General features: G+C 36.1%; 1 protein-coding gene across 6 annotated transcripts in view; it reads right to left on the reverse strand.

Moving 5' to 3' along the window:
• The window catches only part of CSN3 (COP9 signalosome subunit 3), a 137595-nt gene that overhangs the window by 36460 nt on the left and 81996 nt on the right, over positions 1 to 19139 (reverse strand). For all 6 annotated transcript variants that reach the window (XM_090386744.1, XM_090386745.1, XM_090386741.1 and 3 more), the window contains exon 14: positions 17439 to 17519. In XM_090386744.1, the coding sequence (XP_090242870.1) occupies positions 17439 to 17519 (81 nt within the window). The remainder of the gene's footprint in view (positions 1 to 17438; positions 17520 to 19139) is intronic.

A 19139-nucleotide genomic window follows, 5' to 3' on the forward strand; every position in this document is an offset into this window, starting at 1 on the left:
AGTTTATTTCCACACTGAGCCTGCCAGATTTGCAACCATTGTTCTTCACACACGTTTTTTATGACTGATTTGTAATCTACATATGGCACTTGGTAGTTAGGAGATCTTGCAGTGATTGGATGTTTAGCGGCTTGATCTGCATATTCATTTCCTTTGATGCCTACATGACCCGGTATCCAACAGAAACGGACTGACTGGTTTGCAGCTTGTAACGCAATTATCTGTGATCTAATTTGCTTCAAGACGGGGTGGATTGGTTTGGATGGATTTTTCAATGATTTTATTGCACTCAGAGAATCAGAGTAGATCATAATTCGCTTACTAGACAGATTAATAACGTGATCCAGAGCTATTTTAATCGCCCACAGTTCAGCAGAGTAGATGCTGCATTCCTTTGGAAGGGACACAGAAGTAGAAAAGATAGAAGAAACTGCTGCTGCGCCCACTGTTGTACTTGTTTTCGAGCCATCGGTATATATTGGAAGATACTGAGAATGTTCTGCTACACGTGCAGCATGGAGTTTCCTGATGGTAAGGTCTGCTGCTTGCTTTTTCCCCCGTTGTTGGAATGAGAAGTCACAAATTGGTGTATAATCAGACCACGGAGGCTCGTGATTGCTCATTTCCTGAAAGACATTACCCATGTCTAGATTCCAACATTGTTGTAACTGTAACAACCTTATCCCAATAGGCTTGTTTTCGTTAGGTTTGTTTTGATAAAATGTGGTCCACTGGGGCTCAAATAAGTATGGCGAGATAGGATGAAAAGGAAGACTCCGTATTTTTGCTGCATAGTTCAGCATCAACATTTTCCTCCGTAGATGGAGTGGAGGTTCGTGTGCATCTATATATAGACTCTGTACAGGGGATGTTCTAAATGCTCCTAAAGCAGTTCTTAGGGCACTGTGATGGATGGTGTCTAGCCGAGTTAGTGCACTTTTCCTGGCAGAGTCATAGATTGGAGCTCCGTAATCCAAGCGAGATCGGATTAATACCCGATATAGCCGAAGCAGAGTGTATCGGTCAGCACCCCACGTCAATGAAGATAGTACTCGGAGGATATTTAATTTTTTCAAGCAAATGGTTCTCAGATATGTGATGTGTTGTAAGAAGTTTAATTTATTGTCCAGGATTAGGCCAAGAAATCTGATACTATTGGAAAGAGGTATGGTGGTATTTTTAAGATGTAGTTCAGGCTCAGGGTGGATCTTACGTTTTTTACAAAAATGAATACAGTTAGATTTTTGTGCTGATAAACGGTAGCCATTGCGAGACATCCACAGCTCGATTTTGTTAATTGAGATTTGAAGCTGTCTCTCAATAGAATTCATAGTTTTCCCTTGGCACGAAATCATGAGGTCATCTGCATAGTGATATAATTCTACTGTGCTTGGAATATCATGGATGATTTTGTTTATTCTTATTAAAAATAGAGTTGGACTCAAGATAGACCCTTGAGGGACCCCTTCCTCCTGTATATGAATTCTAGATAGTGTATTTAGGTGACTAACCTGAAAGGTTCTGCTCTGGAGAAAGCTCTGAATAAACAGAGGAAGCCTGCCTCGTAGACCAAAGGTGTAAAGGTCACGCAGAATACCGAAACGCCATGTTGTATCAAAGGCCTTTTCTAAATCAAAACTTACCATAACGAGGTGGTCATTTCTGACAAAAGCGTTTCTGATGTTCGATTCTGCTTTGGTCATCATATCTAATGCAGATCTATTTTGCCGAACACCGTACTGATTTTTATGTAAGATGTTATGTGACTCAAGAAACCAGGTGAGGCGCTTCAGAACCATTTTCTCCAGTGTTTTCCCCAAACAACTAGTTAAGGAAATTGGACGATAATTTCCTGGATTAGAGAGGTCTTTCCCTGGTTTAGGGATGGCTAATATAAGTGAATGTTTCCAAGAGCTAGGATAAATATGTTCTTCAAAAATTCTGTTGAAAAATATTAAAAGATTTTGCAAAGCAGTATTATTCAAGTGTTTTAGCATAATATAAAATATACCATCAGGGCCAGCTGCACTATTGGGTGCTCTGTTAAGAGCATCCGTTAACTCGGATATAGTAAAAGGCTGATTATATGGAAGAGACAGACCGGTGTTGAAATTTAACTTATACCTTTCTGCTACCACTTTAATTTGTTGGAATGAAGCATCATATGAATTTTCTGCTGAAATTTTTGCAAAGGCTTCAGCAAAAGCATTTGCTATGTCTTTGGGGGAAGACAGTTCCTGTCCATTACAGATCAATATTGGAGAGGATGACAATGGATATTTGCCATTCAGATGTTGGATTTTCCTCCAGATTAATCTTGTATCGGTGTTTTTGGTGATAGTGGAAGCAAACTGTATCCAGGAATCTTTTTTGGCTTTCCTTCTTATTTGTCGTGCTTTAGCATTTAATTTCTTGTAATTTATAAGGTTTATAACAGTGGGATGCTTGCGGAAGATATTCCAAGCTTTGTTCTTTTCTTTTTTTGCTCTATTACATTCATCATTCCACCAGTAGTTTTTGCACCTGCGTGGATGAGTCGACGACTGAGGAACAGCTTTGTTAGCTGCTGCTAGTATCCGTTTAGTAATATGGTCATTAGCTTCATCTATTGACTGGTTCAGAATGAAGTTTTTATCTAAAACTGTATTTAAAGAAAATTTTTCCCAGTTTGCCTTTGTGAATTTCCATCTTCTGCGAGTTTCAGGATAGGTAGTGGTAGTTTGGAATTTACAAGTAATTGGAAGATGATCACTACTGTGGGGATTATTCAATACAGCCCAATGTATACTTGGGTACAGAGCCGGGGAACAAATAGATAGATCTATGGCTGAAGTATTTCCTGAAGGAAAATGAACATGAGTGTGTGCACCGGTGTTCAGCAGAGTTAGATTTTGTTTGTCCAGTAATGCTTCTATTAGCTGCCCTCTTTTATCCATATGGAGACTTCCCCATAATGGGTGGTGTCCATTGAAATCACCCATCAGACAAAAAGGAGGTGGTATCTGGGCAAGGAGCTCATCAAAGTCTCTGAGTATGTACGTTTGGTTCGGCGGAAGATAAATAGAAATAAGAGATAAAGATATTCCAATTTCTATTCTTACAGCAACAACTTCTAAATTGGATTTTAAAGGGATTTGTCTAGACGGAATAGTAACAGATACCAAAACCGCTACACCTCCATGGGCTGCAGTTGCTGCATTCCTATCACGCCTGTACAAAATATATTTCTTTATTGAGGGGGTCACTTGTGGAGTTAAAAATGTTTCCTGCAAACAAATGCCTGCTGGATTGAAATCTCGGATTAGGTCATAAAGTTCATCTATATTAGTACGTAGGCCTCGACAGTTCCATTGTAAAATGCACTTCATTATTTAGTTTTAGTGGTAGGATGATCCGGTTGCCTTTTAGAGGCAGTAGGCTTATTGCGATCTATTTTAATTTTATCTTTTTTAGGAAAGGTAGGCCGTCCAGTGTCCATGTCTTCTTCGGCATGAATTTCTAATATAGGTTCTTCTTCAGTTTTGTCATCTGTATCCATTTCTGCAGTATTAATCTGGGTTTTAGTAGAAGATTCGGCATTTGTCATCCTGGTCTCACTTTGTGACTTGATGCCACTAGTGGTGGGGATGGAAATTGGGGTATTACAAGTCTGGTCTCTGTTGTGTTGCTTCAAGGATGGCTGAGGAACTGAAAGCTGAGCTCTAGCCCATTCGGCAAGTGATATGTTCGGTGGAACTGAGTCATTGGTTTGTGTAGCAATTGAACGATATTTCTTTGTAACATCTGCATATGTACGTGCAGGAGCATCTTTCAGTATTTGTCGTCTCGCTTCCTGATAAGTCACTTTATTTTCAACTTTAAATTTCTGTATTTTTTTTCCAACTTTCCATAGCTCGCAATTTCTAGAATATGCAGGATGATCTTCCCTGCAGTTAGGGCAAACTGGAGATGTAGCAGTACAGTCTGTTTGAGTGTGATCCTGGGATCCACATTTTGGGCATATTGTGTTTCCTCGACATGTTGCCTGAGAGTGTCCAAACTTCTGACACTTATAACACCGTATTGGATTTGGTATGTATGGGCGGATATGGCAATTAAGATAACCAGCTTTTACAGTATTTGGTAAGTTTGGGGTATTGAATGTGAGAATTATACTGCGGGTTGGAATGAGATTTCCGTCTCTACGAGTCAAAATTCTCTTAGCTTGTATGACCTTTTGGTCTTTAAGTTCTTGTACAAGCTCCTCTTCTGTTACATTCAATAGATCCCACTCAGAGATAACACCTTTGGAACTGTTTAGGGTTGAGTGGGGAGATATTTTAACAGGGATACCACCAAATGTTGTCATCTTTAACAATAATTCTGAATGTTTCGACTGTGTAGTTTCCACCAGCAAATCCCCTGACTGTAACCTTTTGACCATTTTAGGTGATCCAGCAGCATTTTCTAGAAATCTCTGTATAATAAATGGGGAGAGTTTGCTCACTGGTTGACTAGTCAAGGAATGGATAATCAGGAAAGTTGGATACTCAGGTTGATTATCTACTTTTAAGCGCTTATGTTGCGCACTACCTTTATCAGAGTTATACCAATCTATGGTATTTAAGCTTGAAGGCTCTAAGGCTGGATAATTTTCTTTATCCATGTCGGCTCCTTTTCGCCCTGGGGGATTAGCTTTTCCACCCAGGTTACCGGCCCCGCCACGGGGAGGCAGGAGCAGTGCCGCTTGTGGCCAAGCGTAGGAGTTAGTACGGTTAGTATATACAATAAAGAAAAAGGTACTTTCCTTTTTCTGGCTCTCTTTCTATACTTTTAAAAAGTAGAGCTAAATAAACAGAAAGGCTTATGAATGAAATGAAACAAGGAAAAACTCAGTCGCTTTGGAAAATCGCTATATGAATCGCAGTACTATTTAGCACAGAAAATCGCTTGGCCTCAAGAAACGCTTGGCACCCGGGGCCAACACAACCTGTTTAAATTAGTATCAAGCATCAAGCCTCTATATACTTGTCTCTCTCTAAATTAGATGCATTTCAAGGCCAGTGTTTAAAAATCCTGGCAAAAACCTTAAATCTTTGCTTCATACCAGCTAAGTTGGCCAAGCTGAAATAAGTTCAATAAGTTCCTTGCATCAACAACAGGATTTGAACATTTACAAGCAGATAGCGAGTTACAATGACAGAAGCATTGGATAATATCATATTAATACCAAAATGCCAACACTAAATATGTGCCTATTAAAAATGTTAATTGAGATTACTCTTTAAGAGTAATTAATTAAATTAAATTTAATCTAAATTAATCTCTACTTTAAGGGTTGGTTGGTTCCCTGAACAATAACAAACATGGTGGTGTGGAAACTGACAGCCCTGTCGATGTTTATTTTTTTGTAATACAATATTAAATGTACTTATGTATTTATTTTTTATGAAAAATTTAAACTTAAAAATGTTGTATTATTCACTTATTTTCAACATAATAAGGCATTTATCAATTCTGCTGGAAAAAATTAAAACATTACAAACATAAAATATAAAGAAACCATTAATTTTTCATTTTCAAGTTCATAAAACTGTTAAGAGTGAAATTCAAATTAATGATGTATTCATATCTATGTTTTTCAATTAAATGAATAAATAAATAGTAAAAAAATAATAATAAAGACAAGAAACCTTTTTTATAATTAACATTTTATATAATAATTCAACACGAAACAAAAATAACTAATACTGCAGCAACAGCCATTCGTCAAAAAATGCATTTTTACGTTAAACTAACAGAAAACAGCAGCAAAAGCACATTATCTATTAACACACTTAACTATGTGTAAATAACTTTTAAGCAACTATAAGGGATAAGTCAGGGTTGCAAAAAGTCAAAAGATACAAAATTTAATTTGTTTATATACTAATGTCAGTAGTATTGTGCTAAATTAAATTCCTCATCTCTAGATGATACCATCTAGAGATAGGGATGAAGAATTTAATTATGGGGAGTACAGTGTGCACAGGAGATAGGAAGGGTGCTTCTTATGAAGAGCTCTTTGAAAGCAATTAGACTGTATTGAGAGTCAGATCAAGTTCAGATGGACACTGAGTGTGGTGCAAGTTGACCTGCAGTAAAGACGATAATAGTCGGGGTATGTTACAGACCAAACGATTCTGAGAAGTATGACAATTTTTATAGGCAACTTGAATGGGTAACTAATGTGACTGTCTTATTATGGGTTACTTCAATCTATCTCTTACAGACTGAAAGTCATGGGGAGGCAATACACCACTGAAAAATATTTTTAGCCATCTGGTTGACTGTTATTTATTCCAACATGTCAGAAAAAGTACAAGATTGAAGCTCTAATATCCTCAACATGGTTCCCAACAAGGATTCAAACTGCATCCAAAATTTGACAATTGCAGAAACCAATAGGCACTATAATGGATTGAGGTAATTCTTGAGCTCAATTAACTGGAAAGGTAACTATAAGCTGCTGGATATGAGTTCATTATGGGAAGTACAGAAGGGATTTATCCTGGAAGCAACCAATGCATTTTGTCCTGTGCAGAATCACAAAAGAAAGATGCCCAGGTGGAGTTAAAAGTGATCCAGGATGAAAAAGACTTAGAGGTTATATGATTCAGTTAGACATGAAATTTTCCAAGCAGTGTAAACAGGAAGGCACAGGGCTTCCTCTCTGTGATATATTGGACTTTTGCAAATAGGATAAAGGATGTCATCAATCCTTTGTATAAGACAATGGTGAGACTGCATTTAGAGTACTGTGTTCAGGTCTGGAGGCCACACTTGAAAAAAAGACAGAACTTTTAAAAATAGGTCAAAGGGCAACTGGATTGGTAAGTGAGAACCTTGGCTTGAAGAATTTTGTTATTACTGACAATGTCCTATTTATCAGAAGGAAGGAATGTAGGGCTTGTTAAACTTCTTGGGAAAACACTGAAGAGGCTCCCCTCAGCACTCTGTCCCACCTTCATACAGAAACAAAATTAGTGAATTAAATGAGTTAGCATGAATAACATCAAGGATATTATAAACACAATTGTAGCTCGTTTTTTGCTTTAAAAGAACACAAATTTTCAATACAAAAAGTACTGCAAAGCAAGTTCAGTAATCAAGATGAAACACAATATTATATTTACAACACCTGGAAGCAGGGCTGTAATTATGAACAGGCACATGAGATGGCAGCCTCAGGCCTCACCATAGAGGGGAAGTCCTCACTGGGCTTCTGTAATATCAAATTTTTAAAGCGACTTCTTTTTTTAACACCCTGATCCAAATTAGGGCCCACTACCATGGGCCCTAAATTTGGATCAGGGTGTTAAAATTTATTGAAAGTGTGGCTGACTCATTTCTGTGAAAGAACAGATTAATTTCCAGGATACAGGGAAATCACTCTTCTAATTTTCTAATAGGGTGTAACAGTAGAACACAGGTTGCCCACGGCACATTATCTGCGTTGAGAATATGCCTTAATCTTTTTCACTGGCTACGAACACAAGAAAGCAGTTAACCAGCACAACTTCTCGGTACAGTACGTGGGAGTCAGTTGTAAATGTGTTACAAACACTACTAAATTGTGAAATGTCCCTTTAGTTCTTAATTCGTGCATTCTTTTGCACCTATGGCCTTTAAGACAATGGTGCTCCTGCTGTAGAATGCATACCCAGGTACCTCGAAATCCATTCATTATATGGAAATTTTATTCGTTTTACAGAAACCATTTTAATTGGACCATCCAAAGATTTCAGAATCTATATAAGCTGAGATCCAAAAACTGAAATTTAGTTTAATTTAGCAGTTAATAATGCAGTGAAAATATGAATCTGGAGCATCTAAACAAAAGAGGCAATGAGAAAATGAAGATCAAATTTGAAAACAAAACAGATCGGTAAAAATAATTGGATTTTTTTCCGTGATTATATTTATATATGCAAGATTTTTTTTTTTTTTTTTTTTTTTTTTGGATTCTGGTATCTTTAAAGGGTGCCCCAGGCCCCAGTGTAAATACAGTCCTGTCTGGAAGTTCTTCCTTGCTAAAACTGAGCAACCAATTCTAAAACTGGAGGATAATACTAATATTGAATCTTATGCTGCTGACAGATATAACTGATCACAAGAATTGAAGGAATTCTGATTTCAGATAAAAAAGCAACTATTTTCAAATTGTGAGAAGAGCAGAAATATATCTGTTAGGTTTAAATGATTTGAAGAAAATCTCTATTATAAGCAGTTCCTTCCTCCATCAAAAACTGTATCAGTGTTCACATTTCTCTCTCTTGAAACGGTTCTCTCGGAGGCAAGTTCTAGATATATGTGATCTCTAGAGATGGTTTTATTGCACTTATCCAATATTCAAATTCAGTCAACCCAGAAGTCTAGGAGCTAGAATTCATTTTTATCGAATTCTTGGAAATGGAGAAATTAAAGATGAATGTGACTAGTTTTCAAGGTTGTGAGTTGTAAAATGAAATGAATTTATGTCCCCTTATGCATGTTGTCCAAGAAAGAGTAAGGATGCCATCAACATTTAGTTTACTCAACCCATTTAAAGCTTACACACTTCAAACAGGTCTACACACATATGGCTAGTTCTAAGATGTTATAATTTATATAACTGAAGTCTTTCTCAGTAAGAGTACACTTTTGTGCCACTGGCTAGGTTACTCTTCTTTGTACCCATTCCAACAGATCTAGATCCTTCCTCTAAGTCATTATCATTTTCCACTGCCTTGAGTGTTGTACTTCTCAGTTGATATGTTATTCTGGGATTGTTGCTACCCAAATGAATAATCTTGCATTTATCAGTACTAAACCTCAACTGTCAGTTTTCTAATCTGCCTAATTTATCTAATCTTGTTGGAGCAGCACACCCTGATTATTCTCAATACTTACCTTCTATCATCAGACTACTTGGACTTTAAAATTGATATACCTTCATCAATACTGTTAATAAGACTGAGAACAGTATGAGGCCCAACACTAATGGACTTCACTAATAAATCCACAAAGAGAAGAATCACTAACAACCACTCTTGTCTCCAACTACTCTAATCAAAGTGAACACAGTTCTTCATGGGTTAAATCCATCAATTATATTGGTAAAATTACTATGGAATAACACCTCTTTGCCTCTACTGGTAAAATTCCTGTATATCACTGACAGAATTTGGTCCTTGAGGCACAGACATTCTCAGACACAGACTTTCTCTAAGGTATGTAAAGCTGGGGTTGCTACTTGGGAGTCTAAAATATTGATGGAACTGACAGGTGAATGCTGAAGTCAAACAGACCTAATTTTGGCAAACTCTGCTTGGTCTGTGACAGATATCTCCTCTACTTGCACCTTCAGGATGGTGGGACAGTAAGTAACCTGGGTATAACCCCCATGTGCAAGTCCGGAAATATGGCATATACTGGACCACCCAGATGTGAACCAATGTAAGCAGGGGTCAAGGTGTGGCACCCATACCATACAGAGGAATGCCACCCCTCAGTGGTACTAGGCAATATTAGGTGGTAGATTACGCTCATCAACAGGTGCAATACCACCACTCTGCTTATTGGAGGCTTGAAGTGGTGGTTTTTTTTTTTTTTTTTGATTTGGTAGTTGTTGGCGCATCGGCTTCTGTGGCCATATTGCACCTCCCAAGGTTTTTGCAGTACTTTGATCCAAGCCCGAGGCGGGAATCGAACCCGCGACCTTGGGGTTGCCGGGCAGGTACTTTACCCACTCGGCTAGCCCGGTCGGCTTTGAAGTGGTGGAACCCATGTTTAGTCTCCAGAACAAAGCTCTGGCAACCCCCCCCAACTCTTCCATCATGCAGTATGATTGATGACTTTTGAGGTTATGATGGACATCGTGGCTAGATCCAATCTTCCTTACATTTCATGGTTGCAACTCTAAAATAGCATTCGAACCTATTGTTGACTCTCTGGGAGGCTTCCGGATCAGTGTATAATCCTACTGCCTCTACTTAGCAAGATGGTGGGTGAATGGAGAGAATCCGAGTAGTGTGTATGCATGGGAGTGGGGGGGGGGGAAGCATTGCCGAGGTCATGTCATGTAAAGGACCTGGGTTATATTCTTGCCACGTGTATGCCACATCCAAAAATTTCATTATTTTATACAGCATGTCCCCCTCATTTTTTCTTATTACTGAATACACCATGAATTGTCAAACTTTCGTAACAGCAAGGTAATTTTCCTTGTTGATTTTAATGTTCACAAATCCAGCTGGTCAAAGAGGCTGAGACCTTTGCAATTACTAATGACCTCACAACAGATTGTTCATTTACCTACCAGAAATACCCAACAGTCCTAACCACCAACCAACATGTCTGATCTTTTTCTCACAAACAACCCTACTAAGTACATGGTCGAGGCAAGTGGACACCTAGGCACCTGAAATCACAACTTGATGATGGTCTATTCTCCAATGGAGCCATTCTCTAGTGGCCATTCTCAACCCCATGTTGTTAGGCATTACAAGAATGCAAAATGCAATGATCTGCGAGATTTATTTTCTTCTTTTCCTTGGTCAGATTGCTGTTTCAAATCTCGTGATTTCAACTTTTGCTCAGTGAAATTATTCTTGTAGGGATGAAATTATTTATTCCAGACTCCAACTTAAAATCTCATCCTTTCTAAACCTTGGTTTTTCAATAAATGTGCTAAGGCTGTTCAAGATAAGAATGTTGCACATTGCAACTGACTTGTATCCAAATTTCCAGGTTCGTTTTCTGCCTACGCCAAAGCTCACAAAAATTGTAAAGCAGTTATTAATCAGTCCAAAGTATATATTGAACAGGCTAAGAATAGAAAACTTGTTTATTGTTCAAATGGTAGTCAGGCATTCAGGTCTCTTGACAAAGCTATTGCCCACTTTTGCCTATCTCTATTCCAACCTCTGTCAAAACCAGATAGTTCTATTGCCACTTCAGGCAAAGATAAAGTGGACCTGCTAGGATTCTACTTTTTTCTAACTTGTATATTTTGATGATCTTGGTAAACCACCTCCTACCATTCTCAGTATACTCCATTCAATGCCTCCTGTGGTCTTCTGTCAAAAGGATGTCAGAAGGATTTTTAAAAATCTTGATGCTAAAGAAAGCTCCAGGTCCTGATGGTATTTCTCCACTTTTTCTCAAAACCTGTGCTCTGTAGCTTACTCCTGTCCTTCAATGCTTTTTTTTCACTTTTTTATTCCACAGATCCACAAATTTTCCCTTCTACTTGAAAATTTGCTCATATCCAGCCAGTTCCTAAAAAGGGTGACAAATCTTTACCATCCAATTACACTGGGCAACAAAGTTTTGATAACATAGGTGACAGTAAGCATTTTTTGTTAATTTGTATGTGCTGATTACGAATATGACTGTAAAAAGTTTCTGTCATATCACATTTTTTAGAAAAATGCAAAAACAGTTTTAAAGAAACGTAAAATAGCTTCAAAATCAATGAAAGCATCCAACACCACACCTTTCCCAGTCAAATTTATTGTAACAAAAGACATATCTTGTTGTTTAATGGTATACTAATACCTCTTTTTAGTTTTATGGCCTGAGGAGTGGCCACTCTGAGTTATATTGCTATAATCCTTATTATGCAGTAGCATGTTTGGACCCTACTATATTTCTGGTGGCCAGGCATTTCTACAAAAGACAACTTGTTTATAAGCTGTCTTTGGCTCTTAAATGTACAATTTTGGGATTAGTTTCCATTTGTGGTAGGTTGTGGTGTTTTAAGTTCCATTTGGTCTTGTGAAAACTTGTGAAATGGAGCGAAAACGCCATGCGTGCACTAATTCGCCAAACAGTTTTTTCTGTTTGTGGACAATTTACAGTGAAGTTGCAATGTCAATTAATCACAGACAAAGTGAAACAAGCTTATTATTTTTATTTTGTTGTCACGTAGGTTATCAGGATAAAAGGTGGGCACTGCATATGTGCTGTATATGCTATGTAAATCTGACTGAATTGACGAAGTGGAACAATTCTAAAATGCCATTTGCTGTTCCGATGATCTGATGAGAACCAACGTCCCTTTGAAGATTGTTATTTCTGCCTCACAAGTACTAAGGGGTTTTCAAGGAAAAATAGAGTTAAAATAAAACACCACAAACTTCCGTCCGCAATAAGACCAGTGCGCCACACACACACACACACAGAACTCCCTATTCCTTCACCTAGTTGTGAAGAAATCACTATTCTGGAAGAAGAGCGAAGAGCAAGAGTCACTAATGCCCATACCCACACCCTCAACGTTGCCGATCCTAGTTACAATCCTGAAAATGAAAAAATACCACACTTAATTGAGCAAAGTCAACTTAATGATTTGGCTAATGATTTAATGATTTAAATCTTTCAAAGCAACAGGCTGAGCTATTAGGATCTAGGGTGCAACAGTGGAATTTGCTGTCAAAAACCACAAAGATTTCTGTGTCAACAACCATGAGGATTTCTGTGTTCAGAAACCGAAATGAAAAGTTTGCGGGTTATTATGAAATGGAAGGTTCTCTTTATGTCTGCAAAGATGTAAATGGATTGATGGATGAACTAGGGTTTGAACACAATCCTGAAGATTGGAGATTACTCATTGATTCTTCTGAACTCAATTTAAAAGCAGTTTTGCTACACAATGGTAATTGTGTCGGTCCCAGCGGCTGTGAAAGAAACCGACAACTTGGGATCTGTCAGTGATGAGCAGGGAGAACGATTCCACCAAGATATGCACACTATGGAGCAGTATCAATGACCATGGGATCCAGCAATGACGGGTGACTATTGGTGATTTCTGATAAGGGAGGACAATTCTGCTCATAAGAGGAAAAAATAACTGTAAGTAGTTTGATCTCCTATTCTTGCCTCCCCTTTTCTGTTTAATTGCTTACTTAAATCCAAATAGGTGTTTATAAAGTTTAAATATGTTATTTTTTATTCATTTGGAATGTTTACTGGCTGTCATTTCTAATTCAAGTGATTAATTTACAAGAAAAGTAGTCAAGTACATTTAGATAAGTAAAAATTCACAATTTTTGGAAAAAAGGAGCATGCAGCCATAACATGAAAATGTGACATGCTACGAACTTTCTACTGTCACTCATTTCAGCACATGCGATTTAGTCAAAATCAGTTAATTTTGTTCACGTTATTGAAGAAAAGTTTAAAATCGTTGGCTAGTGTTATCATCCTATTGCACTTACTTCTATTCTTTTTAAAGTAATGGAGAAATCAATTAACTACTAACTCTTTAAACTATCTGATCAACCATCACCAGTACAGATTCTGTCAGTATCGATCAACTGGTGATATTCCAGCTTATGTTACCCATTTATAGGCAAATTTAATGGAAATGTTTATTAAAACTCAAGCAGTTCCGGTTGACATTTCAAAGGCTTCTGACCATGTTTGGCATAAAGGTCTTCTAAATAAGTTTCCAACTTATGGTTTACCAACTGTTTTTTGTAATTTGGTATCAGTTTTCTCTTTGACTGTTCACTGCAGGTGGTGTAGATGATTCTCTGTCTTCTAAATAATCCACTAAAAATAACATCTTCTAAATTATGTCTTCTAAATAATCCAAAAATAATAACACATTGCATTCCGTCTTCCAGTTTGAGATATGTTGTCCTGCACAAACAGCTTCAACTTTGAATATCCACTACCAATTCCTTAAATGCTGGTCTCCAGGTAATTCTCCAAAGATAACTTAGTTGATTTCAATTCTTCTAAAACTCAGTCCTGTCTTATATCTCGCAAAAAGGATTCTTTTGCTCCTATGCTTATCTTCATGACACTCTGATTTGTAGGCAAGGTCATATCTCTATTGGGGATTACCCTGACTCCTAATCTCTCTTGGCATAAGCACATCACAAATATTGTTTCCTCTGCATCTAGAAAACTGGGTTCTCTCTTTTTCTCTCGGTGCTACTTTTCTTCCAAACAGCTGTTCACTCTGTACAAATTGCAAATCCATGCTACCATGGAATATTGTTCCCACATCTGGGATGGTGTTCCCAAAACTTCTCTCAGGCTTTTAGATTCCACTCAAAATGAGGGCAGTCAGGTTAATTAATAACTCATCTCTAACAAAGTCTATCTGCTCTCTGTCTCATAGACTTTGTTTTTTTGCTTCATGCCTTTTCTATAGATACTTCCATGGGCACTGTTCTTCTGAATTGGCTTCTATAATTCCATCTCTCCCTCTCTTCCAAACCAGTCTAACATATGGCGCAACCAGTCAATGTTATTTTATTATCCAACTCTTCATCTTCTCATTTATTCCTTCAACTTCTGTTTTCTGGAACAAACTCCCTTCATGTGTATTTCCTGAAAATTAAAATATACAGAAATTGAAGTCTAATGTCAACAAGTATCTTCTTTCATCTTCGCAACCTTCAAACCAGCACTGTGCTAAATAGCATAGGTTCTAATACCTCTCATGCTTGGGGTTATCATTAAAATAAAATCCCATTAGCTATCATAGTGACCTGTTTGCACTTACTGCACAAACAGTACATTACTCTAGGTTTACAGCTGCCTAAATGAAGTAACTTGCATTTATTAATGTTAAACCTCAAGTCACTTTTCAGTGCATCTACCTAATTTATCGAGGTCCTGTTGGAGTATCATAACCTGATTACTGTCATTAACCTGTGCACTTTTGTATTATTAACAGATCAGTCTACATCAATATAATCAATAAATTTTAAAAATAGTACAAGGCACACTGAATCATCAAGGGACCTCACTCATAATTAGTCCATTAAAAGGGATGGTCATATTAATAACCATTCTCTGTTTCCTGCCACTCAACCAAGCCAACATCAAATTTTAAAAGGTGCAAGTTTTAGCATACTTACTTTGAATGCTTGAGATTAAATATAGAAACATACTAACGAAATTAAACTAAATGATTATAATAAACTGTAAAATGATTTTTTTTCTATTCTGTACACATTTTCAAAATAAAGTAAGAAGAGAGAGTACTTATCTTTAACAAAGGATTATGAGAGTTCTGCAGTTTTCTTGCATTTAATTATAATTGGATTCTATTTTTTCATTTCTCAATGCATACTTCAGTTTAATTTCATCAACATGTTGCATAGTTAATCTCAAGAATTATATAAAGTGTGCTACAGTCATTTGAAATGGATTAACCATATCATTTTTGTTTGCTAATACAGGAGTGCTGGCCATGGAGAGAAAAAAAAGAAAAAGATTCCCAACTTTTGTTAACGTCAATAATATAGCAAAGCAAGGCGAAGAAAGTTAGTAAGCTGTTTAATTTCAAAACAATTAATGCATTCTCAAAAATTCATTTCACATTAAACAATGTTTGTGAGGCATATAATTTTTTTTTTTGCCTGTACTACCACCCCTAGCTTCCTCTGAAAACCAAGCACTTTTAATAATAGTCAGTAAAAAAAAAAAAAAAAAAAAAAAGTCACCACTAGTGGTGTGTAGTACTTGGCTGTTGTTTTTATGATTAATGTCATTTCAGGCCATGCTGCACTAGTATGTTAATGATAGCAACCAGTATGTTTTGTATAATTGTATATTCATATGTTGATTTGCATATTATGCAAGTCAAAACACCTTGGTAGTGTTTGGTAGTAACTGTGGCTATTCTGAAATTTAATTCATAATTTTTTACTTATTGTTTAAATTACCATCATTTAAAATTCAGAATATGGGGGGAAGAGAGGGATAGGGTTTTCAATAAATTATCTTAAAGTTTCTACATTTATTATTTTTCAAAATTAACTTTTTTTAAAAATGAATATTTTGGTTTTGCCAACCTGCATTTTAAATTTCTTTTCTTTATCAACCTTTAAGATTTTCTTGAAATATTTTTATTTGCTAGCAGAGAAGTGTGCTCTGCAATAAAAAAAAAAAAAAAAAAACACGGGAGGGGGGAAGGGGAAAAAAGTGGGGGGAGGGGGGAAGGGATTCTAAACAAATGCCTTAAATTATTTTTTCAAATCATTTAAGCTATTTGTTCTTAATCTTTTATTCAGTCATGGATAAATTGAGAAAATTTCATGAAAGCTATGGACCCCTGTCACGATAAAAATGCACACAAAAACATGCACAAAATTTTACATGTCATTTATTCAGATACCAACATTGATTTCTTTACATTACACTGTAAATATACAAATATTAAACAATATTATAATAACCACCTCTGAAATTAAAAAATTACAATGAACTTGAAAAGATAAAACTTTAATCTTAAAATTCACTGTGATCAAATGTAAACAAAGAGGTGATATTACCATATTTGTAATTTCAGGGTGCATTTTTTTAATTCCTATATATGGGGAATAATCTTGATGTTCATGAGGCTTATACTTTACCTGACTATGTACAGTAGCACTCCATGTCCTTACACTTCTTTGGAGTGAACAATACCTTAATAACATAAATTTGACAAAAAAAGAGTTTTATTTCCCACAGATAATTTTCAAGGTAACAAAAGAATGGAATAATTTATTTTTTTTTTTACTGACTGGTTAACAGACCACCATGGACCTCTAATTTAAGAAATCAACCCATTAACCACATATGCAGCAAGAATATGAGACTTTGGTAGAAGTATAATCATCCAGGGAAAAGTACTAAAATTAAGTAACATAAGTTTCACAAATTATATAATGTCTTTACATAAACCTAGCTAATATTCAAAGAATATGTTTAAAATGCAAAAATCAAATTGTATATCTGGTGGAAACAGACCTTAAGGTTCAGAAAATGAGTAGTAAGCTACCTTCACAATGGAGATGTTCATCCAACATGATTTTCCCCACCAAACAAGAATGTTTTGGTGTGGCGAGACAAACATTTGGAACAAATAGAACAGTGAAGTGGGAAGGGGTTTTTTTTTTTTTTTTTGGCTGATGCTGTATAAGCTTTCTTTCTTGCATCATGTGCCTCTACTAATGCTAATGTTTCAGCACTCACTGGTGCTGCAATAGGAAATAGATAGAAGACTCTCCCCCAAACCCAATCTCTGAAAATACTGCAGGGTGCTGCCAGCCAATAACCCTGACAAATTTTAATTGCTGCAAGTAAATCATGGTTAAAATTTTCTAGAGATATCAATATTTGAAAACTGAAATTAATGAAAACATTGCAGATACTTTTTTCTTGAACTGCTGGATGCTGCAAAACCTTTCAAGTCCTTGAAGATTGAAAAACATTTGAATCCAAGTAAATATAGTAAATAAAATAATGAGTGAAAAAAAATCCAAGTTCCATCAAGTATTTAAAAGTAAGATATTATTTCTTTTGTGAAAAGTCAGTCTTCTTTCTTTTTTTAATTTGCTTCTGTTCCTTCTGAAATTTGTTATTTTTTAATAATCTTAATTTAACAGCAAATAAAATATTTATTTGTTAAGAATACATTTTATTCTTACCTTTTGAACATATTTAGGATTCACTGTAATATCCTGATCCATCTGCCTGAGCTTCTCATCTAACTGAATGCATTTTTTCATCTGTCAAGAGAAGGGTTAAACCATAAATTTTTAAGTTTCTAAGTTCTTAATAAATTTCAAAAAAAGAAAGCAGTTTATACATACACTTGTTTGGAGTGAAGCAATACCTTAATAGCATAATTTGACAAGATTTTTTTTTTTTTTTTTTTGCCCAAAGACAATTTTCAAAGTAACAAAGGAAATCTCTCTCTCTCTCTCTCTCTCTCTCTCTCTCTCTCTCTCTCTCTCTCTCTCTTTATTATTTTATTTTTTTGTGATTGATTCATGGATACTTTTAGTGTTTAGTTTTCATAAAAACTAAATAACATAACAGCATGTTTATTTATACAGGTAGCCCTCAGTTTATGATGGAGTTTCAATCCTGAAGGAACTGTCACAAAAAATACCTGTGTAAAATGAACCTAATTACATAATGTAGATCAATGAGAAGTCAATGATTTATGTTCCAAGCGTCTCTTGAAATTCACATAAGTAATATAATTTTATTATATTTAAACCCCTGAAATGAATTCTACGAATGTAAAAACAGTATTTTTCTGAATATAAATCAATTAAATGTAACAGTATAAAATAACCAAACTAAATTTAAATAAAAAAATTAAATTTTGTGCATTTACTTTGATATGTTTGAAGCCCAGACCGAAAGATTTGGAAACCACTGTACGAATGGCAAGCGGCACTGTCCAAGAGAAGAGAAGAGAAGAGAAGAGACTTAGCTGGTAACTCATTCTCTTGACAAAAATGGAGCACAGTAGGACAAAAATAGTCTGTGTACCAATCCAAAAAGATTTCTTGTGTCAAAAAAGCCCCCCTTTTCCATTTCCAATAGACTGGCAACATGGCTTTGTTTAGGCCCTTAAGAGCAGGTGGTATCTGTGAATGATACACTAACATTGATTTTAATTTTAAAGTGCCAGAAACATTTGTGCCCAGCAGAATCATTAGTTTTCTTTTGCAGCCTCGAAACCTGGTGTAGACTGCTTTTCATGAAAAGCAGTCTACACCAGGTTTCAGTGAAGGTTAGCGATGGCAATTTCTTCCAATAAAGCCAGTCTCGTCAACATTAAAAATGAGGTCAGGAGGATAATTACCCTCCTCTACAATGACTTGAAACCCTGCAAGAAATGCTGCAAATGCTCAGCATTTGCACTTGCCACTTTGCTATATCACACAGCGGCATTTACTTCAAGATTTAAATCGCATGAATCATCTACCTAAAACTGTTTTATCACTACCCTCTATTTTCTTAAGATCTTCAAAAATTGAGTTTGCCGTATCGGTAATAACAGCTTGAGTCAACAGAATGTTTTTTTGATTTAAGGCATCCACCCATAATGACAATAATTTCTCCATTTTTTCTAAAAGTTTACTTTTGATATAACTCACTTGTGTTGCACTTACTGTCGTAGCACATTGTGTTGACTTTTATTTTATCTGCATTTTTCATTATAGTACTCACAGTCGACGGAGGCAATTTCATACTTCTACACACATTAGGACGTCTGACCATATTCCATTCTACGGATTACCTGAATTTTTTTTTCCACGTGATAGATCTACTTGACTTTTTAGCAACCTTTTCACATTCACTGGGCTTTATTTCACTTCTCTTACTAGACA

This window comes from Mastigoproctus giganteus, chromosome 12 (assembly GCF_048544385.1).
Source record: "Mastigoproctus giganteus isolate SK-2022 chromosome 12, ASM4854438v1, whole genome shotgun sequence".
Classification (NCBI taxonomy): Eukaryota; Metazoa; Arthropoda; class Arachnida; order Uropygi; family Thelyphonidae; genus Mastigoproctus; species Mastigoproctus giganteus.